The sequence below is a fragment of the Sander lucioperca genome, chromosome 3, assembly GCF_008315115.2.
Source record: "Sander lucioperca isolate FBNREF2018 chromosome 3, SLUC_FBN_1.2, whole genome shotgun sequence".
Lineage (NCBI taxonomy): Eukaryota > Metazoa > Chordata > Actinopteri > Perciformes > Percidae > Sander > Sander lucioperca.
Window position 1 is genome coordinate 17,677,482 of NC_050175.1, and position 27,193 is coordinate 17,704,674.

General features: G+C 38.8%; 1 protein-coding gene across 1 annotated transcript in view; it reads left to right on the forward strand.

Annotated features, from left to right (window-relative positions):
- Nucleotides 1–27,193, forward strand: part of LOC116060479 (CUB and sushi domain-containing protein 1-like) — a 366,236-nt gene that overhangs the window by 217,233 nt on the left and 121,810 nt on the right. The window contains exons 15-24 of the mRNA XM_031314040.1: nucleotides 2,130–2,251; nucleotides 2,909–2,981; nucleotides 4,281–4,419; nucleotides 5,657–5,844; nucleotides 6,042–6,230; nucleotides 12,139–12,255; nucleotides 12,494–12,709; nucleotides 14,578–14,766; nucleotides 16,902–17,071; nucleotides 25,689–25,845. Of these exons, the coding sequence (XP_031169900.1) occupies nucleotides 2,130–2,251; nucleotides 2,909–2,981; nucleotides 4,281–4,419; nucleotides 5,657–5,844; nucleotides 6,042–6,230; nucleotides 12,139–12,255; nucleotides 12,494–12,709; nucleotides 14,578–14,766; nucleotides 16,902–17,071; nucleotides 25,689–25,845 (1,560 nt within the window). The remainder of the gene's footprint in view (nucleotides 1–2,129; nucleotides 2,252–2,908; nucleotides 2,982–4,280; nucleotides 4,420–5,656; nucleotides 5,845–6,041; nucleotides 6,231–12,138; nucleotides 12,256–12,493; nucleotides 12,710–14,577; nucleotides 14,767–16,901; nucleotides 17,072–25,688; nucleotides 25,846–27,193) is intronic.

Consider the following 27,193-nt stretch of genomic DNA (forward strand, 5'->3'; position numbering starts at 1 on the left):
AGCCTCTTTAGCACCACATAATGTTTAATGAAAAGTCCCATCTCTAATCCTAACGCAAACAATTGTTTTAACACAAATGAAAGGTTTGATGCACAATTTGAAGCAAAACTATGGCATTAGAGTCCTTTTTTACTCAAACATTTCTAAAAGTAATGTACAAATACAGAAATCCTCTTTATACTCTGCTTGTTGTTGTGAATATATTATGCAGTGTTTGTATTGTCAACAGTTACTAATACTCATGTTCTTAAAAAAGACAAAATGTTTAACTACATTCATATAGTTTTTGATGATGAAACATTTTGAGAATGTAATATTAATGTCTGATCACATACATTCTACATTGGGACTTAAGAAAGATCAGGCATCTTTGTGCTGTTTCAGTAATTTGGCCCATTAACATTTTAATGCATATATGAATATCAATGGGGATTGCTGTGAGTATATCAGTATATGTTTATATAAATAATGTTGAATGTGTAAGGAAAATATGAACTGTGACACACCAGACTGCAGTAATGCACACATATAATAATACATGTTATTAATGTATGACTTTAAATTTAAGGTAAACTGATGCTATGGGGTAAATGGCTGCCACGTTTAAAGATTAGCTTCAGTGTAATGACAGCCATATTTACTGACATCAATGCTATATTTGTATTAGGAATAGTTATATCAACAAAACCATAATCTCTTATACCTAATTTGAAAAATGTATGGTTCCCATAATTTATTATACACAAATAACTATGGATTTTTTTCTATAACAGTCTTTTCTTTCACACCGCTATGAAATTTAAGCTGTACAATTATATAAGCAGTTATGATTCTGATTCAATACATCACACTGTTTGTGATGGACTGCGATAGCTGCAGTACAGTGCCTTGCTGACCTGGTCTGAGCATGTGCTGACTGGTGCAAAATGACACCAAAACTCACTTGGAACCAAGACACAAGAAAAAAATTTAAACGAGGAAAAAACAACCTTACTGCACCCTCTTAAAAATAAATGCCAGTACAAAGCTACACCTTGTGCTGTACAATGCTGTCGCTTGACGGCAGAGCCCTTTGACTCTCAATTTGCAACAGATTACTTACAAAGTTAGAGGTCATGTATTTATTTCTCTTTCTCTCTCTGTCCCAACCCTATTATTCAGTGTTTTTACATCTTATTTTCTAATCCATCATGTTGATCTCCATCTTTCACTCTGACTCAGGCTTCTTCTCTGTTGTTTCTTCTTTTGCAAACACAACCTTGTCTCACACTTTCTTTATCTGAAACACTCACAGCATTCTCTCTTTCCTCCCTCCTCTGAGTTTACACATATACTTTGAATATTTTGTTTAATGTCATTTTCTGTGTTTTCCTATATATGTTTAAATCCCTCCCCTCTTTTTTATCCCTCCCAACATTTTCCACCACTTCTATATCTGGTGTGGGAAAGTATGAATGGTTATTTTCTATGTATGCCTTTGTATTAGGTATGTGTGTGTGCTCTACATGTGTATTTGAACACATGTACATGCAAATGGGTTTGTGTCCAAATGCCGGCATGTGTAATATATTTGTGTATTCGTTGTGTATGTGCCCTTTTGTCTCTAGCTCAGAATTCTTTTTCTCTTTCCTTTTCTTTCTCTTTCTGCTCTCATTTCCTCTCCATCAGTAGCTAATCAAACTGAGACATGTCCAATCACTGGGTGTGTGCTCTGGGTGGGATCAGGTTAATCTCTGGAATGGGGATGATATAAGCTAAACATGACAGGGTTCAATCCACGTGAAGATAATTCCATTCCCATATTTCCATATCAGTGGAGATGTCACATTTACTGACAGTGATACACTCTCTGGTAGAAGCGAATTTCAGGTATTGAAATGAATTGGAAAAACCAGGGAACATTGTTCAAATTATGAAATTATGTAATATGTATTCTGGACCACTTTCAACGATTCAAATATCCATGCTGTAGTCTGTAGGCACAATTTGTCATTTTCCTCATTCTTTTCTGTCAGATTTTCTCTCTGCTCATTCAATTCCAGAGTCATTTGTCTTTGTTTCATACAGTTTATTTGGTTCTTTGTCTATTGGCTTCTGTTATAACTGTTCTCTCATATTTCTCTTTGTAGCATTTGGTCAGAATGAATGCCATGACCCAGGAGTTCCTGTCAATGGTCAAAGGTATGGTGACCAGTTTCAGCTCGGCAGCTCCGTGGCTTTTCACTGTGATCAAGGATTCATTAGGACACAGGTAAAAATCTGATATCTGTCTGAATCTAATCTGATAGATTATTATTCACACAAATTAAATACAGATTTGTAGATGTATAAGCATTATTTGCATGCAGTATTTGTATTAGTAATAGTAGTCATAGTGAAATGCTACTTTGTACTCCTGTACTTAATTTGTATCTGTATATCGTTTTGATTTAATTTACTTTTATTTATGTTGTATCCTTTTTTCTGTTTGTATCATATCTTAATGCTCTAGTGCGTAACTTTTTGATATTAATAAACGTCCGTTACATTCATGCCATTGTCAAATGAGTTGCTACAAAGCTAATTAAGACTATCAGCTCCACAAAACTTTCTCTGTATTTCTCAGTATGGTTATGTTCAGAAGATTGTGGCGTCCAGTGACTTTCCCGTGCAGAAACTTGAGTGAAGATAATTACCTTTTTTTGAAGAGTCCATCATGTTTTTTTAATTCTCTGTGTCCTCCTTGGCTACTAGCAAATGCGTGGAGGAGGGGGGTGGTAAGCGGTCACGGAAGGCTTGTATCGTGTGGACGCGCCGACAGTTTTGTTGTCATTACTTAGAATTCCTCATGGGGGCGACAGAAACTACGCACTATAGCTTTAAATTAAGTAACAACCCTTAATTCCATACATTGATATTCTATTTCCAGGGGTCTGATCAGGTCACTTGCATCATCCAGGAGGGAAACGTTGTTTGGTCTGCGGCTGTACCTCGCTGTGAAGGTAAACACACATACAAACTGTTTACCGTGTGTATGAGTAAAGGGTAATCGTTAAAAATGTTCGACTTGCCAGACTATAAGAAGTTGTATACATTTCCTCTTCTAATTGCTTTAGACTCTAGCCTCCCTACACTTATTCATCCTGTTTGCACGCATCTTTCTCTCGAAACAATAATCTTAAATGAGATTGGCACAAGTTCTTATTCAGGGAGAGATTCATTATATACAGACTCCAATATACAGAGATGTATCCATAGTGTGCCCAATAGCTAATATGTAGAAGTGATAATAAAAGGACAGTGAATGTGCCGTTATTGCAATACTTTTTAAAGGCGAATGTTATCTACTGGCCTGTGAGTACTCGCATGTCTTTTTTTCTATCCCCTCCATCTTGATTGTATTGTCTAAATGACATTATCAAATGTTGGCTGTTGTTAATAAATGGGATGGAGGAGACAATCCAATTGAATAGGGTTGTCACCTTATTAAATATGAAGTATGGGGAAATGTTATTCCTACTGTTGGACAGGGAAGGATAATTATGTTTTATTTCTAGAATGACTTTCTCTTCTGCATCCCAGCCATGAGTACCACAGCATCAGTATGCACAAAATGGGTAAAAGAAAAGTCATTTTCTTAAGCTTGCTTAAAGTCTGGAGTAATGACAGCAATCAAAAGGACCAATGTATCAGTCATTCAGAAGAAGTGGTAAGAGTGGGATAGATATGCCATTGCAAATGACATATTGTAGGAAAAAAATGAATAATAAACAGACCATGAAGTTTTTTCAGGGATGTTACTATACATGTTAGCTTATTGTGAGTGCTAGACAGACCAGGCCAAAACTAATATACAGTTACAAAGTTATAACGTTTTTTTTTTTTTTTTATCTGGCATCCAAACTCAATTGAAGCTAATTCTTGCATTTTAATGTGTCATGGTTGAGTTTTTGGGGCACCTAAGTGCACTTGACACTAAGTAAACTATAACTTAGTGTCAAGATGTGCCAGCTATGTACAGATCCCCTCATTTGACACATAAATATACTTGATTTGCCCTATAAATTATCATGCTATACATATTGAGCCTTTTTTCAAACCTGAGCAATGACATGAGCAAAACAACTGAACTTTATTTACTGTAGCAGAAAATTGCCACTGCATATTTTCTGAAGTTAAATGTTTATATATGAACTCTATAAATTCAGAAAGGATTAGACAGCTCACGTAAATTGAAAATCTCTCTCTCTCTCTCTCTCTCTCTCTCTCTCTCTCCCCCTCTCTCTCTTATTTCCCTGTAGCTCCATGTGGAGGCCATCTTACAGCCCCTACTGGTGTTCTGCTGTCTCCTGGTTGGCCCTCCTTTTATAAAGACTCTCTGAACTGCCAGTGGGTGATTGAAGCACAGCCAGACCACGCTGTGAAGATACACTTTGACAGGTAAGTGATCTGGTTATGGAGGTATAGAGAGGCTTGTTTAAGTTTGCTGATCAGTTACTCAGAAAATGAGTCAGATTGTTACGAGTTGGATAACATAGTCATGAAGTATGTAATTTCTTTTCATATATGGTTTGTCAGCTAGTACATTATTTAGTCTGTCAGTCTATTAGTTTGTCAGTCTTTTAGAAGCATCATAAGTTAGTAAGATATAAATGTAGTTGGTGAGTTACTGCTGCAGTAAATAATTAATGTTGGCTTTTTGCACATGTTTTCTGGACACAAGCCACGAGCAGATGCAGTGTAGCCTGAAATTGCTAAAGCTGAAATTTGTCTTTTTGGGAAGTGACGTAAAGGCCAAGTTATCTTCATCGCCTATGAGGCATTTCATTTGTGTAGGATTCAGCCTTTGCATTGCATGCAAATGTCTGGTGCACAAGCTAGTGAATTGTTCAGTTGGCTGGTTAGATATTCAGACGCAGTCAGTGCATGTGATTGTACAGTGTGTCAGTTGTTCCCAACTCTTTGTTTTCTACCCCACCGGGTAGTTAATCACATTCATGTGATGAAATTTTTCTAAATCAGTTATTACTATATTTTATGGTTAAAATGATAACCAGCAGCACTCAGGGTCTCAAGAACCAACTGGTTGTCAGTGCCCTGCAGACACAACTGTAAGTAATTGCTCAGTCAGTCAACAATAAATGGTAAATGGATGCATTTATATAGCGCCTTTCTACCTTCCCAGACAAAGCGCTTTGCAATTTGTCTATCATTCACCTATTCACACACACATTCATACACCAATGGTGGTGGAGCTGCAATGCAAGGTGCTGGCCTGCAAGAAAGTGAGTGAGAGGACAATATTAAGTCAGTCAATTGTTCAGCTACTTAGGCACACACAAGGTTTTTATGTGGTTATTTAAGTGCTCAATTATTTAAATTGGCAGGTAGAATGTCAGTCAATAAGTTTTGGTTTTTAAGTTAGCATACTTTATTGACATTGTTCATGTTTTGCACTCACAATGACTTTAATAAAATAAGCATTGCTGCTGAATCCTCTCTCAGCATAAATACCCTGTTTATCAACATTGTTAGCTCTCAGTTACATTATATTACATTAGCTGGTGTTTAAGGTAGCCTGCACGTGTTATTACATATGCCATGTGTCATATACATGTTATTTTTGTGTATGTCAGGTTATTGTGTATGTTTTGTTTATGCCTATATGTCTGTGTAGGTTCCAGACTGAGGTCAACTATGACACACTGGAAATCAGGGATGGCCCCTCAGCCTCCTCTCCCCTCATCGGTGAATACCACGGCACCCAAGCACCTCATTTCCTGATTTCCACATCCAACGTCCTGTTCCTGTTGTTCACGACAGACAACAGCCGCTCTGCAGCAGGCTTTAGCATCAGATATGAAAGTAAGGCTGATTGACAGACTGATATAAATGTTTGGTAGACAAATGATGAATTGCTTGCAGGTATTCATACGTAGCAACAATGTTTTGTTCAATGTTTGCTGAGTGCAAACCAGCTTGGTGTAATTACCCACACACACATATAGTACACTCACCCTCTTGACTCTGTGGTATTTGTGCTTGTGTGATATGATTCTCAGGTGTGAAAATGGAGTCAGACTCTTGTCTTGATCCTGGTATCCCAGTCAATGGTCGTCGCCATGGCAGCAGCTTTTCCATTGGCTCCCGTGTCTCATTTGCATGTGATCTAGGATACACACTGAGTGATGAGGAGCCAATTGTTTGCGAGCAGAATCATCTGTGGAGTCACGCTCTTCCCAGTTGTGATGGTGAGAATATTTCTTTCTTTCTTTCTTTCTTTCTTTTATTTTAGCACTCATCATGAAGACCTATTCTATAGTGGGCTGAAACCCTTTGTAAACAATTTACAGTGTAAGAGCAAGAATGACTTAATAATGTGAGGAACACAGTCACTTGTTGGAATACGTGTCATATGGATTTTGAAGTTCGTTAAACATAGGAAACAGTGAAAATTTGGTCATCAAGTAAAACTTAGTTAGGAAAATTGTCAAGTAAACATAAAACCTAATTGGAAATTTCCTATACAAACTGGCACAGCAGGCCATTGTGTGCACCTTGTTTCTTTTCCTCAGAGGAGAAAGCCTGGAGTTTGCTTAAAACACAAAATAAATGCCGAAAAGAGGTTTGTAAATACACTAAATCCCATGCTTGGCAAATTAAGTAATCTTGATCGGAATTTAATGTTGGACAACAAGCAAGGGGTCTGATTGATTATTTAAGCTTTCGAGATGATGTTTTTAATTTCTTCACCTAAACACTGTAGCAAAGAAAAAGGAGCTTATTGTCGTGGTAATTTCAAACCTCTGAGATTTTTATCAAATTATTTCATTTATGCGTGAAATTAATCCAGTACTGCAGAATAAGTTACTATTACATCATCCATTGGAAAACAGTAAAGCATAAATAAGCATTGCAGTTTTTGAGACCATGACTACATTCATTTAGCTCTTTTTTCAGATCATTCACCCCTACATTACCTATACTGTACTGTAGCTGCTCAGCAGGGGGGTGGAGACTATACCAGCTGACACTGAGTCACTTGACAGGTCTCCAGTCTATCGCAGGGTAGTCTATATCCTGGACGTTCCACTTCCGGGATTGCTCCAGTGCCGTAGGAAAATTCCGCCGGATGCATGTATTTTCACCGATGTCCGTTTCCTTCCGCTGTCTTTGTGTTGGAATTTTAAACTCCGGTGGATTTATGAGGATTATGGTTGACTGCTCCTCAGATCTCTGCAGGGTAAATTGAGACAGCTAGCTAGACTATCTGTCAAATGTGAGTTTTCTCGCACATGACTATTTTACAGCTGCTCCATGCGGCGCTTAGCGCCGCCAAAGGCGATTGTGATTGGTATAAAGAAATGCCAATAAACCAGAGCACGTTTTTCTCCCATCCTGGAATGCTATGTGGACTAGCCAGACCTTCCTCTGCTCCGCAACGTTTGGATGGTCTGGCAAGGCGAGACTAATCACAGGGCTACCGCATATAGAGAGACAACACGTGATGCATGTTTTGGGAGCATTCGAAGGAAACCCATACAGGCACAGGGGAAAACTCAACAAATGGCCCCAGTCATCCAGCATTTTTGAACCTCTGCTGTAGCCGATAGCGCTTACCATTGCACCACTGTCCCATTCTTATTTTTGGAAAATAGAAAATTGGACCAAACTCTGAAGAAATTAGAAGGGCACTCGGAGAGAGCAGACGTCTGCCAAGGCCATGTCCTATCTCGCTATCTCGTTCCTATAATTAATGGGTTATTAATGGCTACACCCTTCCACCAAGTTTTAAGAAAATTATGTAGTTACGAAACAAACAAACATAACCTCTTTGGCTGAGGTAACTACTGAAAGGAAATACTACAGTTTTAGCAAATTAATCATTTTTAATCACACTTGAAACATATTTAAAGTAAGTTGCCTTTTAACTGAGTTGATGATGATGACTAAGATATTAAAATCCCAGTTACGCTCACACGCAACTGTGCCTCGTCTTTGCCACAATTTACTTTTGCAAGCAGCCAGCTGTTTGTTTTTTGTGTGTGAGTCAAGTTTAAGGATGGTGAAGTTTATAGACTGACGGCCCCCTCTTCATGAACATAAAAACAGAAGTGGAGTCAGTAGGGCGAGGTGGCTGAAAGAAGGTACAGCCAGAGAGTCAGAGACAGTGGAGAGAGGGGAGGGAGTTGGTGCAGGTGTTCCTATTAGTAACTTATTTCCCAGTCTACTTCTTTTTTGCATTTCGCTCGGTGTTACTGGCAGCCATATTGTTAATTGTACAATCTGCCCCCACTCCCAAGTTGCATCCAGCCTCAGTGAAATTATGCAGGTCAACAGGCACTACTGAAACAGATGCTCACTGACCATCGCAGGCCTTCTCATTCAGCATTTTGCCCACAGCTCATGCTATCATGGGAGATGAATACACAGCGTCTGATTTAATCTGCCGATTGAAAAGAATCCAATTTGAAAGCCAAAGTCAGGATGTCTCAACTTGGGAGCGAGTTCATACCGAGGCAATCTATCTCACAGTATCAGCCATAAAACATAAGCAGTTTTAAACGGCCACTGTGACATTTTCAATTTTCAGCCAAGCATGCCATCTCACCAGACAGCTGTTACATTACATGACACACTATTTCAGAATGGCACTCTTCTAAAACGGTGTATAAGCCTTGACTAGAATGTAATATGCCATAGTTTGCATTCAGAGAAGATCATGGGACTAGAATTATGTATATGTATATTATCATCTTTACCTGTTCTGTTACTTAATTATTTCCCTACCTATTGATCATTTCATATATCCAGTTTACCTTATTTTCATGTTTTGGAGCTGTGGGAGGAAGCCAGAGCGAACCCACGCAGACACAGGGAAAACTTGCAAAGTCCACTGAGAAAGGACTTGGATATCGCACATCAATTTATAGGAGAAAGGAAATCATCTTTAAAAACTCCCACAGCCATACTTAAAGCAACTCATACACACATGGACACATTAATGACAATAATCTTATTTACAGTACAGTCTCAGTGGCACAGTTAACATTTTAACAGGGAACGACAACCTTTTTTCTACTATACCTACTGCACTACGCAGCAACCAAAATTCATTATTTGGACAATATTGTGTAGAAGATAAGATAAAAACAAAATTACATGTAGTCTTCCTGCAGGCGTGCAGAGACCATTCCCTTTCAGTTACACCACAGTGTCTGTTGGACCATAATCACCCGTCTTATTCCTGCCGGTCAGCTATATCTCCAAACAGATAATACAAAACATTGGCTGCTCTTTTATGTGTCAGGGAGAATATTGAAGGGGTGCAGTGACATTTTAAAGCTTACAGTTGGTGCCAAGACAACAAGTTGTTAGAAGTGAACAAAGTCACAGTATCCCTTTTAGTAAACAATGCCATGGCATCCTTTAAGAGGGAGATAATTAAAGACAGGTAGGAAAGAGTAGGAAGGGATGTAGCTAAAGTCTGGTATATTATCTTTCTGTTTTCCTCTCCCCTTTCTGAAAAACAAGCCATATCTTTCTGTATCTGCTTTTCTTTCAGCGTTCAGTCTCATGATTCTGCTTTCAACACTGAACGCTGCCATACTTTGATTTGCCTCTCAAATCTTTGTTAGAGTGATGAATATTCTTTTTTTTCTGTCTGATTCTTTTCTTTTTCTTGCATTGTTATGCTGCTCACACTTTCTAACACACATACATTAACAATCTGCCTCTATCTTCTCACACACAGATTATTCACATACTCTGATGTGTGCACTCGTGCAAGCAATAGATATAGTATGCGCACACACATGCGCACACACCCCTCAAGGGTCATTTAGTCAGACAGTGTCCTACTTTTAACTGAATCCTGATGGGAGTGTGAAAAAAATGGTTACCACAACACACACAAGACTGCTAGTCAGAGAGAGAGGGAGGGGAGAACGGCTCTCATCACAGCTACTCAACTCAACTCCAGCTCTGTTGAAATATGATATGGTATAAGATGGAAGGAAAGACATTGATAGACAGAAAGATGGGGTGGAGAGGCAGAGACAGCAGCAGTTCTCTACAAACCCATACTGGAATAGCTGCACTATAAAAAAAAGAAAAGCTTTGACATCTGTCTTCATAAAGTCAAAATAATACAGTTTACCCAAATCACCAAATGAATTAGCACATTTTTTGTTTGAGGAGCTAAAAGGGACTTGTGTGCACCAAAATATATATAAACCTTCAACTACAGACAGAAGGGACACAACAAAAAATGTTATTGTCTCTGATTCAGTTTATAGTCTGGGATGTGTTTGTTTCATAGGTAAGAAAAAAACCCTCCTTTTTTATTTTTATGCCAGTCAAGCACCTTGAAGCACTTAAATTGAATTAAATGTAACTGAGTTGAGCTGAATAGAATTGAAAGGGATGGAGGCACAGTGAGAGAGAAACAAAGAGTCAACATATTATCTTAGTTCAAGAGTCTGTAATGCTCTGCAAGCCCTCTTTTACTCTCCATTACGATACAATAGTATTTTCCATTCTGCTCTATACCAAATGAGTTTGTCCTGTTCCATATCAGTGATCTGGCTCTGTGTGGAGGCTAGGTGTCTGGTAACACACACACACACACATACACACACACACACACACACACACACACACACACACACACACACGCACCAATCCCTCACTCTTTTACAACAAATCACTCTTTCTTTGTCTGTCACAATCTCCCCGCTCTGTTTTCTTTTTGTTTCTAAGAGCATCTCTGGCCTTCACCCTTTGTTTCTGTCTGTAGCTGTATGTAGAAGCTGCATGTTTGCCTTTGAAAGTTCTAGTTTTCTCTGTAATACAATCCAATTTGGTGAAATCAACAAGTCTTCAGTGCATGTTATATACTGTATCTTACGTAACAACAATATGTTACTTTGTCATAAATGTGATTATGTGATGATATTTTGAACTGGACACACCATTGTCAGCTGTTCATGTGTGAAATATATATATATATATATATTATATATTTATATATATATATCTGCCACTATATTAATGTTCTAGGCAACTAAAAACAATTAAGATGAGGTTAGTAAAAGGTTTTTTTCATTGTTTAAGCATCTATAATTGATATTTCTATGTGAAAGAGGTTGCTAATAGTGATGAACCTACAGAAAATTAGCACCTGAATCTGCAGCTCCCCTCGGCTTTACAGAGTTTTATAGACACTTTAAGCTCATTGTTTAGCTGTCTGATCTGCAACCTTACTGTGGTGATTCACTCTCACCGCTCTAATGGCATACTTTTTTGGCTGTAGCAGGAAACAGTTTTCAGTAAAAAAGCTCCAAACCTAACAATTCACTACCTGCTTAGCATTAAACAGCAAATACAAGAAGTGACTAGCTGCTGAACATATTGGAGCATTTAGCAGCTAAAGAGCCAAATATTTTGCTCAATTACCACGACCAACAAGAGAGTGAATGTTGGGCTTGCATTCGTTAGATGGCAAGAAATATGACTCTGAATGAATGATAATGTTGCTCTGTAACCGTTGGATGTATAAATAAGCAACCCTTTACTAAGGTGATGATATGTCAGTGTTATGTTCACAACTTGCTTCCAGTGACCCCAATTGGCCAAAAAAAAACAGTTATTGCAGATTTAATAAGAAACGCATTTGCACAACATGGAGACATCAGTTAGGTATTGAATGTTGTTGGATTTACAACACCTATACTTTCATTGTGAATTTGTGAATCTACAGCTGTTTCTTCTCACGTCTCCTTCATATTCAATTCTTTTAATATCGGGGAGAGACTTTTTTTTTTGCATAGAGCACATACTGACACCATGCTTAGCTCACACAATTCTGGCAGTTTTTGAAGGTCTGCAGATTCAAAAAGCTGAATGTGGTTTAATTCCAGTAACTTAACAATTAACTGAGAGTGATTGATTAGAGCAAATAAATCTGTCATTATGTGGTGACCTCATAACTGTACTTAGGATATGTATTATTTTTAGGTGTTAAACTTGAGTAGTCCTTTTTTTATAATTTGTTGAGGTATTTGTCAGCTCAGTGCAAATGGTTTGTATAGTGGTAAAATATAAATGTATTCTCCCTTTCTTTTTCATCCTTCTCTATCTGTCACTTTGTCTCTGTAGCCCTTTGTGGAGGTTATATCTTTGGTAAAACAGGGACAATTCTGTCACCTGGCTTTCCTGACTTTTACCCCAATTCTCTTAACTGCACTTGGACTATAGAGGTGTCTCATGGGAAAGGTAAGCACACATACACAGACATAATGGAAACACCCATCCATTTGCTTGGAAAAATAAAGATTTATTAAAGTAGCACATTTTGAAGATTGCTGTGCATTTACACTCTATAATTTGCCTGATATGTGTTTCTGTTTTGGTGTATGTGTTCACCTACTGCCATTTATGTATCTGTGACTAACTATATCCATCCATCCATCCAATCATGCATCCATCTGTTTATTCATCCATTCATTTCCAGGAGTCCATCTGGTTTTCCACACTTTCCATCTGGAGGAGAACCATGACTACCTTTCCATCACTGAGGACAGCAATTTCCAGGTTCCAGTAGCTCGACTCACTGGCTCAGTGCTGCCCCCTAGTGTCAAAGCAGGGCTCTATGGGAACTTCAGCGCTCAGCTACGTTTCATATCGGATTTTTCCATGAGTTATGAAGGCTTTAATATTACTTTCTCAGGTAAGAACACTGTATCAGAAACTGGTTTTTGTTAACATCAATGAAGTGGACTGTAAATCAGCCTAAAAACTGTCTAACTCTAATTACAGAATAGACTTAACCTGCCTTGTTAGCCTGACATAGGCCTAACTCTTTCAGATCTAGACTAACAGACTAAACAGATATCATAAACAACAGGAATGACTGTCTTATATAGAGTTGGGCATCGTTTGGATTTTAACAATTCTGATTCCAATTCCGATTCTTCCTTTCGATTCCGGTTCTTATCAATTCTCGATTCCGATTCTTTGAGGGGTGTAGTTGAAACGGGTCACATGCCTAATTCACAAATAAGAGGATAGTTTTATTTTGATTCAATGGTGGTTTGCCGTTTTACAGGGCTTTTTCAACGTAAAATAAAGCCAGACTAGAGCGCCGCTTACTGTGCTCCATGGCTGCAACACAACAAGCGCCTGGCCACTATGGAAACCAAAACTTGCACGTTAAATTTGGAACCCATGATCAGATTGAAACCAAATCCTCCAAACGATTCCAATAAAGAAACGATTCCACTGGAATCGTAATTTTTGAAATGATTCCAAGTAGGAATCGGTTCTCGATGCCCAGCCCTACTTATATAGTTGTATTCTGATGTGGTACATTATTCTGCCTTACAAAAGCAGAGAGCAGTAACTACAGAAACCCGGAAGATGACTCTCTCCTTTTTAGGTGAATTAATGTTATAATAATTGTCACAAAACCTTACATAAAACATAAAAAAGAATTAGATATTGCACTCTTAGCCCCATTTGGGACTGTCTCACCCACTGTGTAGGTGACAGTTCCAGAAGGTCCCATAGAAAAGCTCATAGATGCCGATATGTGCTGCTCCTTAATGTAGATGCAGCGAATAACCAGATGTACATTTGCCAAACCAACCAGTTAGTATTCATCCTTTTCTCTTATAAAACCGAAAAGTAGTGTTTGATAAACACTTCCGATAAAGCACAAATCTCACCTTTGTGTCGCTTGTCCAGGTTGTTTTTATTACTGCCCCCTAAGCCCAGAAGGGCAGAAAAACACACTGGCACTTTACATTTGGTAAAAACCACAGTTGTAGTGGGTGTTTTTTTCCCCCAATGGCCAAAAGGGGCAACAGTAAGACCATAACAATATTACTTCCTATCTACCACAATATCGACTTAAATTGTAATTAATGGTACAGGTGTAATACATTATGGTCTCAGGTTTAGGTTTTCACGACAAAAAATGTAATGTAATTCATTCTTTCTATTTACCTTATTTTTCTTTTTCTTGGTTTACTTAGTCTCGCATTGCCAGACCTTCCTCCACAGCGCTGCGGAGGAGGGTCTGGCTAGTCCACACAGCATTCTGGGATGGGAGAAAAACGTGCTCTGGTTTATGTGTATTTCTTTAAACCAATCACAATCGTCTTGGGTGGCGCTAGGCACTGGACGGAGCAACAGTGCCTCTGCAAAATAGCCTCGGGAAGGAACTTGTTTACTTTTTTTTGTGTTTGCTTTCAAAAGTTGTTTTAGGCGTGCAACAGAAAACTCAGATTGGACAGATAGTCTAGCTAGCTGTCTGGATTTACCATGCAGAGATATGAGGAGCAGTTAACCATAGTTCTCATAAATTCACCAGAGTTTAAAATTCCAACACAAAGAAAGCGGAAGGTGACGGACATCCGGCCGAAATGAGGGACATCTGGCGGAATTTCTTGCGGCACCTGAACAATCCCGGAAATGAAACGTCCTCGATATAGACTATGGCTTACTTAACAACAGTTACACAGTTCTTGTACATTTTGAACCACTTTAGTCTTTTAAGAATGACTCCTCAACAATGTTATTTATGTCTCTGTATAGAGTACGACTTAGAGCCATGTGAGGATCCCGGTGTACCAGCGTACAGCAGGAGGATGGGATTCAGATTTCGGGTTGGCGACTCGCTGGCCTTCACTTGTTTCAGTGGCTACCGACTTGAGGGAGATAGCAAGATCACTTGTCTGGGAGGAGGCAGGCGAGTCTGGAGCAACATACTACCACGATGTATAGGTGAGACAAACAATCCGATCACGATTGTTTGGTGGTTTGTATCTTACCATCTATTACATTGACCTCTGTGAGTTGATTCTGAAAGCAGTGTCAAGCTCAGAGAACAAAGTGACACGAAGCAAGGTTTAGTTCACAATGTTCAAAAGGTTTAATGAGACAATGATACATACATTTTCTAACAATCTCTTCATCCACTTTGATGACGTGGGAGTAGAAAGATAAGAAAGAGGCACCAGAGGAAAGGAGGATTAGATCAAGGTAGGTTCACGCGGATAAATCTTTAGGATGAATTATTTTTTTTATTTTTTTACAATTCATGATACAAATGTAACATGCCAATTAAAACATATGAGAGAGGCTTTGTTCAGAGTCTTTACTCTGGAATGGAATGTAACATATTCACAACATACATAGATAAACCAACTAGTGTCTCAGTAAAACAAAATTATTATTTTTTTACATTCAGACTATAGTTACAGATATGCAATTAAGATTGTGGGCATTACACTCTATACTCATTGACCTTTTTCTTGCACAACAATGCTTTCTTTACCCAGCATTATATATACTTTAGCGATTAGTTGTAACCAGTCTTTCAAAAGTATTTCTGTCTTCAATATTTATAGCTTTAGAGGGGTTTATCTTTTGTGCAAATAACTGGCAGCTTGTAAAATACAACTTTTTAAATTAACTTTCACCATATAAACAAGCCTCGAGGTAAAGTATCAGCATTTTCCTGGTTGTAATTCACCAGTATTTTATTGCTGACACAAAAGTAATTTACTATTATTTGACTGGTTGACAATTGGCTTTATTAGCCAAGGACTGGCTGTTAGCACGTTGTCATTTTGCTGGTATTTGATGAGTATCAGTGTTTCCTTGGATGCTGCTGGTAGTTTATGAGAGTCTGACTGGTGGCTGCTGGTAATTTTCAGTCCCCAAAAAGAGCAGACTCAAAATGCTATAATAGCATTATCTGTCAAGAGATCAGGCCTGACTAACAGGAACAGCAGCTGGCAACGTTCACTGGGTTCATCCCTCTCCCTCTCTTTCTTTCCAAATGCCCCTCTCTTTAGCTCTATGTCTCTCTTTTTTCTTGTTTCTCCTCCTCTCCCTCTGTATTTAGACAGTCCTCGGGCAGATAATTAGGGCATTAGCTGCTATATGAAGAGTGTTAATACTGTGTCTTTTGTTACTCCCCTTTTCCCTTTTCTAATTTCTCTCTGCATATTATCAAAAGGCCCAAAAGGTCTGTCTTGGTTAGTCTGCTATCTTCTCTTATTTCCTTCCTCTTTCAGCTCTCTCTTTATCCTTTTCTTCTCCCCCTTGACTGTTCTGTATTCTCTCACTCCCTCCCTCTAAAGTGCTGTCCTCACTTTCAAAAGATTTTCTGAAGAATTGCTGGTAGCATCCTTAAATATATGCTTATCTCCTACCTCCTATTTGCTTTAGAAACGTACAGAACATTTACAAAAATGTTGTTTGTACATTTGTTTAGATTTGATAAACACTGCATGTTTTCTTATTTTTCTCAGTGAGTTCTACCTTGTTCCACACCGGCTCCTCTCCTGTTTATCTCATTACATGTACTTCCCATTTCCTCTTTCTCCCTTCTAAGTAGTGGTGGTCCTGCATTTCTCCTCTCTTCATTACATTTGACAAACATTTGTACAAAGTACCACTTATTGGAATCCCTAAACTTTGATGGCCACTGCACCTGCTAGATTATATATATATAGATAATTCTGTAGACTTTCTAAACTAACACAGACCTGCTTTTATGCAATGTTTTTCATGTAGTTTATGTTCAATTCCTTTGCTTTTTAATGTGTTTTAAACTAGTGCTTTTTAAACTATGTAATACTAATTCATTATCATTATTATCATTATTATTATTATTATTATTATTATTATTATTATTATTATTATTATTATTATTATTATTATCATTATTGTTATAATGTCTGCTGAGTTGAATAAGGTTTGTGGTTATACTGGATATGCATCTTTGCAGTTCTCTCCTCTCTTTTTTTACATAATAAGCCAACCCAGATATTCTGCCTGCTCAGAGATAATTAGGCAGAAATGCTGATTTTGATCCACACCTCCCTGCCCCCTTTACTCTCTTGCTGTAGCGGAGTGTGGAGCCTCCTCACTAGGACCAGAAGGTGTTCTGCTCTCTCCTAACTTTCCCTCCAACTACGATAACAACCACGAGTGCATCTACCGCATCACTACCGAAAAGGGCAAAGGAATCAGGCTGAAAGCTGAGAGCTTCTTATTGCAAGATGGAGACTATCTCAAGGTATGCGCACACACACACACACACACACACACACACACACACACACACACACACACACACACACACACATACAACGCACATACAGGATTATAGTGATAATCAAAAGCTGTCTATATGCAAAGTTGTATGCTTTAACACATATATGCTTGAACAGATTATTACGCGTTTGGTTTACCTCAAATTATGCTTCAAAAGAAAACAATAATTGAGTTGTGGATGCTGGCATAATCATGAACACAGTAATGGAATGTGCCGGAAGAAATATAAGTGTTTGTTGTAGTGACCACATACTTAGATATATGATCAAGGGTCTGTTATTAAAATTGGCATGTACAACACAATTCCATCAGCGCTTCATCAGGCACTTCGACACATGCTATGTCCATCCATCCATCTTCGTCCGCTTATTCGGGGTCGGGTCACACAAGCTATGTGCAAAACGTTTTTCATTGTAAAATAATTGTCCATTTTGGCTCCAAATGACAATGTACTGTTGTGCAATGTTTATTCAGAGAGTATGAATTATATAGCCAAAAGCATGTTACTTTCATGTTCAAAGCCACCTACCTTTCTGGTGAACATGATTGCAGATATCATTCAACAATATAACAAGAAATACCTGAATATTCAACCTCGACTTGACTTGTGCATGTAGTTTCAATTAATGTTTGCCACTTTATTACTTTCCTATGCTTCCTATTTCCATTTTTCTACTGCATGGTACGGCTCGACTCTACTCAACTGGACTAACTCTTTTTTTGCGTTTCCATTAGCAAAAGTTGAGGATAATACCTGGTAAAGTTTTTGGTACCACCCTGGTCGAGGTTCCAGGCAAGCTGAGCCGATACTAGAAGGTGGAGGTAAAACACTGCAGACCATTGATTGGTCAGAGAATTGTCACTAGCATGACAGGATTTTAAAAGAGCCAAGTTACCGGAATTTTTGTATTCACTCGACACAGACTTAAAAAAAAATGGCAGCCTGCATTACTACGCCGTACACCATGTACACTACACTGTACAGTTGACACCATGCAGATTTTCCTCTGTTTGGTAGCAGATGAGAATCAATCAATTAATCAATTTATTTATTTTTCACATGGAATCGTACGAGGTACAATTCCAGGGAAGTGTAAGAGGAATCCCACCTACACCAAGGGGGTACTATCTGCAGTGAAAAACGAAAAATACTGTTATCAAAAAAGTGAGTCGAGTTGAGCAGAGCCGTAACACACAGTGGAAACACAGCATATGAGTTCAGTAACTCATCAAGAGGTACAGTGACCTGCATAATGGCAGAAAAAATTTAAATTGAACAAAAAATTCCAGAGAGGTTTCCATGCTTTGATTGCTCCATCTTCTGTGTTTAACACAAAAGCAAAGAACTGCCTTAAATATGATTTTCTCATCTATATATTTCATGTCTGTCATTTTCATGTTGCATTGCGGAGTCCAAACTTTCCCAATGCAGTCCTCAAAGCCCAGCTGTTGTGCAAGCCTTTGTTCCAGTCATGAACACCTGGTTCAATTAAGATGTCAGGGAATGTGTAGCGTTTAATTATATGTGGTGTGCAAGAAAAAGGCTGGAGTAAAAAGGTAAAACACGGGGATAGGCTTTGAATGGTTGGTTTAGACAATATGCAGTTAGATTGTATTAGCAAGGTGTGCCCTAGCTTTTAGATGTGTTAAACATTGTTGTAAGAAGCAGTAACATCCCTGCAGGGGTTTATTACCCATGTTCTCTATTAGTGCTGATGGTGCTCCTGCTGCAGTGGCCATCCACGGCTGATTAAATACTTGGGAAACAGAGGCACAAAGGGATCCCTGCGCCCTCTGTTAACCCTCTAACAAACCCACTACAGTGAATTATTATAAGGTTAACCTTGTTTTTTATACTCACACACACACACACACACACACACACACACACACACACACACACACACACACACACACCCTTTTATTGGTTGTAATATGTGGTAACACTAAGTAAAATAAAAAGCTCTAGGACAGAATACTATATAATATAACAGAAATGTATTATCTACACAATGTCTAAAACTGCCTGTATGCCAGTTAGAATCCCATGACTGCGGCAAACATTTTTTTATTTAGACAAATGCCTCAACTATCAGCCTTTGTTTTGTTACCAAAAGAAAACACTGTATTGACTGATCATGTTTGCAATGTCAGCTGTAATTGGGCGAGATGTGTTGCACTTGAAGACACTTTGGAGGTTGATACAAGCTCGCTTTGCAACATGTTCTTATTAGGGGTGTAACGGTTCCCAAAATTCACGCTTCGGTTCGATACGAGACAGCGGTGTCACAGTTCGGTACGTTTTCAATACAGCAAAAAGAAAGAAATGAGAAAATTTTCTTTATTTTTACAAATGTTTTATTTATTAAAACTAACATCATAAAGTATGATATTTTTTACTTTGAACAATGACAGAGCTATACTTGACCCATCTTCTGGGGTGTCTTCTTAGCAGCCTATAAAACAAAAACAGCTCCTTATAAAAAAATATACACGTTACATTCAGGTAGCTTTGTGTAGCCCTTGACGTCCAGCCGTCTGCTGTCAGAGCAACAGCTGGTGCTTCGGACAATTGGTTCTCTATTTGGGCTTTTGTTTTTTGTACAAAGCAGGAATTACGGTCTGGCTGAAACGGGCTCTTGAAAGAATAGTGTAACAGGGCTCAATTACTTTAACCATGTTTGTAAAACCTGCGTCTTCCACTACAGAGTAGGGTCTCATATCCGCGGCTATAAATGTACCAATCGCCACAGTGATGTCTTTGTTTGAATCAGTTGGAAATTGCTGCTTAAATGCTGCGGGGATAGTTTGTAGCGTGTGTGTTGCTTCATGTTTTCGTATAGTTCCAGTTATTGACACACTGAGGTGATGTTGGCGTAAATGAGTTGACATGTTTGTAGTATTCCCACTGATGTAGCCTATTCTCGTGCAGCAGATGCGACATACTGTTGTTTTTTTATTATCCACCACTCTCTTGCCATCACCCTCATAACTGACAGAGGCTCCAAACGCCAAACCTGTTGGTTATTGGAGGATCTTCTAATTCTGGTCTGGTAATAGTCGCATTAACCAGCTAGTTCAGTGTAGCATGCCTGACTGGAGTGTTTTTCTTTGGGAGTGGGAGGGGCAGACAACACGTTGCCTGTTACGTCGTTTGGGCTGCCTTGTTGAGTGCAGCGGCACTGAGAACATTATATTTCACACAATTTAAGCTCTTTTTTTTCTAAATAAAATAGGATTAGTCCAACGAATCGTTCGGTTTGTAATGCGTACCTAATCGAAAGCCTCGTCCAAATGGTTCAGTACGAATACGTGTATCGTTACACCCCTCGTTCTTATGGTTCTTCTCAGTCTCCTGGTGCCCCTATACATTGTACGCTTTTGGAGTTGTGACAATGTATATAAGGAAGTCATTGAAGAGTTTACATATTAAATACACTTGGATGTGCATACTTGTGTGCGTCTTAAATAATAAGAGAATTACAGATGTTCCCAAGGCTCATAATTCCTCATAAATCCTCTCTTGGGCACATGTGCCCATTCAGTGTTAGTTAGGAGCATCTGTGTGAGCTGTTTTACAGTCTTGACGCTGTCTTTCAAACATCATCTGTTTTCATTCACAATGTCTATTATCTGTATTAGGCCTAAGGGCATGGTTAAGCCAGTATGTGGTTAGAGTGTATTATCAGTATTAGGCCTAGAGCACTCACTGAGCCTGTCTGTGGTTAGATTGTTTTAGAAGGGTTCTCCCAGACATTCAGAGAGGCATAACACCATTGTAAAGGGGGGGAAATCAAACCGCATGTTTGACCAGTAAGAAAAGCTAAATTGTCTCTCCATTTTCATAATCAAACAATAAACAATAACAATAAAATAAAAAGGTTTTCTTTCTTAAGTGTAACAGGCATAACAGGTAAATGACGCCACAAGCATGGCTACTGACCTTAGGTCTAATAAATTATGTAGACAAAACAGTAAAATCAAGCAGGTTTTGCGCTGACACACATTTTCCACCTGAACATCCATCATTTAAAAAATATAGGGTACACTCAAAAATGATGTAAAAAATATGTAAAAAGTAGTAATTATGCAAAGGATAGCAGGTGCTTGATGTAATGAAATGATCTGTTCTATAGTCATCATGTGTGATGGTATAGAAATGATTGAAAGGATTTAAGGGCAATTACCAGTAATATGCAACATGTCTGTTAATTATAATTTTCCCAACGAAGTAGCAGAAAGCATATTGCAAACTATAATGAACTGGAAGGAAAGCCCCAACGTGTCACTTAGGCTAACAATTAGCATGCCACTCCCCAGGCTGACGGCCCTGAAGCTAATGTCTGTTACTGCAGCTGAACACTCTAAACACAAACCATTTGTTGACAGTTCCAGCAAGCTGAAGGCTAAAATCTCCCGTAACCTATGAACCAGCTCATTACAATTCCTTTTGCTACTGGCTAAGTTCAAGTCCAAGCTCAATACGCCTAAAAATGTCCTCTAATACAGTGCTTGACTAAATTTACTCGGATGTACTCCAGCCCTGAAGAAAAAAGAGAGGGTGAGAAAGAAACAAAGTAGGGTTGTGTACGGATTGTTCTATGGAAATAGAGGTGGTAGGAGAGCAAGCGAGAAAGGGAGAGAGTCAGACAGACAGAGAGAGGAGGGGTGGCAGATGGTGACATGTTGATTTATGAGCCGCAGGGCTTTTCATTAACCATACTGAGTTTTACAGAAACAGAGAGTGGAGGAGAGAAAGATAGAGAGAAAGGAAGAGAGAAACGGAAAGCAAGAGAGAGAAACAGACAGCATGATGCAAAATTGATGGACACTGATAGAACTGGAGAGATGCAGGGAGGGAGGAACAGGGATGGAAAATTAAGGGGAGTAATGCTACAGTTACTGTGATACTATTTTTTTTATTTTAAACTCACAATATCTTTTCCCATGTGTCTCTATCGTTTTCATATTTATGAACATACTGTAACTCCTTGTTTGGCTTCACGTATGGTAGAGGTGTCTCCTCTGACTGGCAGTACTTGTAGAGATAGAACAGTACATCACCTTAGCCCTTTGCTTTGGAATTCCTGCCACCTGCAGACCTGTCACCACCAACCTGTGGAAATTTCCCAGGCTGCCAAATATAAGCATGAGCCGTTCACATTTATATCCCAGCTGTGAGATAGTATTATGAGGTACTTCAGAGTCCTAATTCTCTCCTTCCAGTAGGGGTGGTACGATTCACAAAATCCACGGTTCGGTTCGTATCACGGTTTTAGGGTCACGGTTTTCGGTTCTGTACGGTTCTTGTTATTTTTTCTTTTAATCTTTAACACTCCAGAAATATACTTCAGCATATGATATATAGCTAAAACTAGCATATTGAATGCATGTTGCACAATACATGCACACAGTGGCAGTTCTATCTGTTGTTTTATTTCCGCTGTCATCATAGGTAACATGAAATCCAAAATGTTCCCACACACCAGACTTATACGACACTAGCGCAGCCTCCAACTCCGGGCAGCCTTCCTCATCTCCCACTTGACATTTCTGCATGTGACGTGACCCGCAGCACTCCGCACTCCACACTCCACACTCCACTTGAGGAGCAGTTGGCGCCTCTCAAAATCTGCCGAAAATCTTTTAAACTGACCTTTGTCGATCAAAAAAACAGACAGATTCAGCAACTGTATGGCCTATTTCTCGCTTAAAATGTTTTCAGAAACACTTTTCGGTGAACTATTTTCATAAAATAGGAGATCGTATTCAGAACGAGACGCCGTTAGAGTCTGTTTTGAAATTCGGGAGCAGCAAGAACCATGTGACGCGTTTGTCCAATCAGCTGCCATGTGTTGCGTTTGTCACGCTTATTCCCCTTGTCGTTTCCAGTAAGTGTTTTAACATACAGTCATGTGAAAAAATTAGGATACCCTTGCTAAAGTTGACTAAAAAGAGGAATAAAAAAATCATCTTTTGGAAATTGATCTTAATGCCTTAATTAAAAAAATGAGGAAAAATCGAACCTTTAAGGACACCAATTTTGTTTGTGAATGAATAATGTATCGTAAATAAATAAATGTTCTTCCTTAAAATACAGGGGCCATAATTATACACACCCCTATGTTAAATTCCCATAGAGGCAGGCAGATTTTTATTTTTAAAGGCCAGTTATTTCATGGATCCAGGATACTATGCATCCTGATAAAGTTCTCTTGGCCTTTGGAATTAAAATAGACCCACATCATCACATACCCTTCACCATACCTAGAGATTGGCATGGGGTACTTTCCATAAAATCATCTCAATGCAAATCAAACCAGCTATTAGGCTAACTGAAATAAAACCATGCCAGTCTCTGGATATGGTGAAGGGTATGTGATGATGTGGGGCTATTTCAATTCCAAAGGCCAAGGGAACTTTATCAGGATGCATAGTATCCTGGATCCATGAAATAACTGGCCTTTAAAAATAAAAATCTTCCTGCCTCTATGGGAATTTAACATAGGGGTGTACTGACTTATGCCCTCTGTATTTTAAGGAAGAACATTTATTTATTTACGATACATTATTCATTCACAAACAAAATTGGTGTCCTTAAAGGTTCGATTTTTCCTCATTTTTTTAATCAAGGCATTAAGATAAATTTCCAAAAGATGATTTTTTATTCCTCTTTTTAGTCAACTTTAGCATGGGTGTCCTAATTTTTTCACATGACTGTAGATGTCGAAAGTGGGCACTACGGCAGTAAGTGGTTAGTGCACATTAACAATGTACTGACGAACCGTGCGACACACACATGCTCCGCAACAAGACAAGCGAACCGAGCGGTTCGGATGTTTTTTCATGAACCGTACCACCCCTACCTTCCAGCTGCAGTCAAAAATAGACTGCACTTCCTAAACTACTACTCTACTGTCCACATTAAAGCTGTGTCTCAGTATCAAATACTTAACACCTGTAATTTTGAAAAAGTTCTTAAAAGTTTGAAAATCATCCATATTTCTCTAACCCCTTCTGCTGTACAATCCACTACTCTATTCTCAATCTGTATGCTCAGTATGTTGCAAACAATACTTTCACTAAAATATGCCAAAATATGGCCAAAGTACACAGCTTCCATTTGTTGCTAGCATAGCTCGCTCTGTTGCGTGTATCTTCAGTATGTTTCCAAACAACAAACTAAATCTGTTAGCTGTTTATTGAGTCATGTTCTGGAGAAAACACAAGTATGTAGAACATAGTGAGCACAATTGAATGTGCTGCAGACAGTAGTGATTTGTACACATCAGCCTTTCAATTGGACACTAACACGCTGCTCAACTTTCTTACGTTGCAAAGATCTTTCTGTCAGCCATTACTCCACCCTCCGTATCTACCTTTCTGACATGGCTCACATGGCTCATTTGAAATAAATGACTTCCAGTTATTTTGTGTCTTGTTTGTGCTGCTACTGTGAGTTTACAGCTACTGGTTGATAATCACAATGCAAACAGTGTTTGCCAGATGAGACCAAAAAGAAGTCTTGCAATATTAATGCAGTCCAATGATATTTTTATGTTGTAAATCTAATCTATCCTGTCTTCACTTTCCTGCTATTTCCCCCTTCTCCAATATGCGAGCACACACACACACACACACACACACACACACACACACACACACACACACACATATTGACTGTTTTTAACTTAGTGTTTAGTTAACAGTGGAGAACATGCATACTGAGACTTCTAGCTTTTACTGTTGATTTCTAGGAAGCACTTTTCATTACTCGTTAATGGTTTCCTGTGTAAAATTGAATCCACCTTAGCAGCATCATTTTCAAAAATGTGAAATTTGGAACACTTATCATGGCTGGAGACAGACTTGGCTGCAATATTCCCTCTGCCAATGCACAAATTAAAGTTATACTTACATCTACTTCTTCCTACAGATGCTAGACAAGAATCAAAACGCAATATGTAAAGTATGTTTGTTTCATTTAAAGTAAGATAAAAGTAAGAGTAAGATTTAGAAAGAAAGAATAGTAAGATTTAAAGAAAGATAACCAATTGATTTACACACCATAAGCCCCACCAACATTTTGTTTAATTTTTCTCTGGAATTGTTGCATACAAATCTTGAAAGTTTAACATTATAAAAAGGGAGGCTTCATCAGTTCTTCAGACTGTAATAGAGCACCTTAACAACTCACTTGTGACCTCAGCTACTTTCATGTGATATTTTAGGCTCTATCTTTGTGGTGCTTCACATGGTCCATGCTGATGCAAAGCTGAGCAAAGTGGCTATTTCCTGAGGCACCGTGAGGTTTTTTGCCTCGCTTGCGTTTGGTATTTGGATGAATCACTGTGTGTTGCAGAGGAGAAGCACAGGCAATACAGCAGTGCTCTGCAATTGTGGTTTTAAGACTGACCACATTTTGTGCCATCCTTTTTTTCCCAGACCAGGTCAGCAATGCACTGTTCACTCGGGTTCTGTCATGTTCTTGTTACTTGCATTGGTAAACCTCTAGAAACACTTTTAACTCATGTTTTTATTCATGTTCTGTGATCCTGTTCCTGTGCTTTGATTGACAGGTGTATGATGGAGAGAACACTTCATCCCGTCTCCTTGGCAACTTTACATATGATGGCATGATGGGTCATGTCATCAATAGTACATCCAATCGCTTGTGGCTGGAATTCAACAGCAACGCCTCTGGAACCAATCAGGGCTTCCGCCTCACATACACAAGTGAGTTGTTTGAGAAAGTTTAACTTTGGATCAACTGATTAGAAACTGGACAGCGATACACATTGTTTTTCTTCTATATTTACTGTAACAGCAATGGTTTGTTTCACTATGGCCAAAGAAAGTGCAACCTCTCTTTCGCTCTCTCTCTCTCACACACACACACACACACACACACACACACACACACACACACACACACACACACACACATTTTTTCACATGCACACAAATGCACACAAGTCATTTCCTAAATTTTAAATAGCTCATCATGAAGGTCCGTGTAAGGAGATGTTTTTAATTGAAAACTAGAGTGGTAGTGATTGTGTGTGATTGCACTCATGAATATATCCTACCTCTGTCCTGCGCCTCAGTCAAGTGATTCTTGAGTGCTACATACCAGAACAAAATAGGAATCATGTACGACAAAACTCTTGAGACTTGTCTTTCTCCGTCAGCAAATTACCAAGCTGTTTCTTTCCCTTCTGACAGCTGATAAGGGATCAACAATCAGTTTTTCAAGCAATTTCTGTTGAAGGTGGAGTCCAAAGTGCAACAGTAGTTCACCAAGCATGCAGAAACAAGAAATTAGCATATGCATTCTCATAAATGCTCATAAAATTCTCTCTCACACACAAACACAAACACACACACACATACACTTACACGTATGTAAATATGACAAGCTTTTCCCTATCACGTTGCACAAAATCCATAAATGCACAATTTATTTACAGATTCAAAGATTCACACACACACACACACACACACACACACACACAAGGTAATGGCTTTAAAAAGAGTATGTTAAGAAGGCAGAACCAGCTGCTGTGTAAGTCAAAGAGGCTATTAGAGGAGCATTTATCTGCAAGTCATTAAATGAAGGTGAGAAAGTGACACAGCTGGAGTGGAAGAGTGACTGGACGGAGGGACAAGCAGATGACGGTAGATGGTATATGGATACTAGACGGATGCTCTGTATGTCAGTTAAACCATTAGACAGCCGTTAGTCTGCAAGTCATTAAACTGGAGAAGGTGACACCTTCTGCAAAGTTCTGCTACAACAGATGAGCCAGTGGATAGATAAGAGAGATTGATAGAAGGTTCATACAGGACAAAGGAGAGAGAAGAATCTGATCAAGAGAGGCAGCTATGGTCTCATGCAGTTTTTTTCGATTGCTAAACAACATTGGGCACAACTGGAGTAACGTGCAAAACTCTAACTACAGTCTGCACGGCAGCAGTTCATGTGGACCAAACTCTAGTTTGTTTTTCATTGCTTGAACACAGTTTTCAAAACTCTACACACTTATCCCATGGCTTTAACCACAACGTGCACAACACTGTGGAT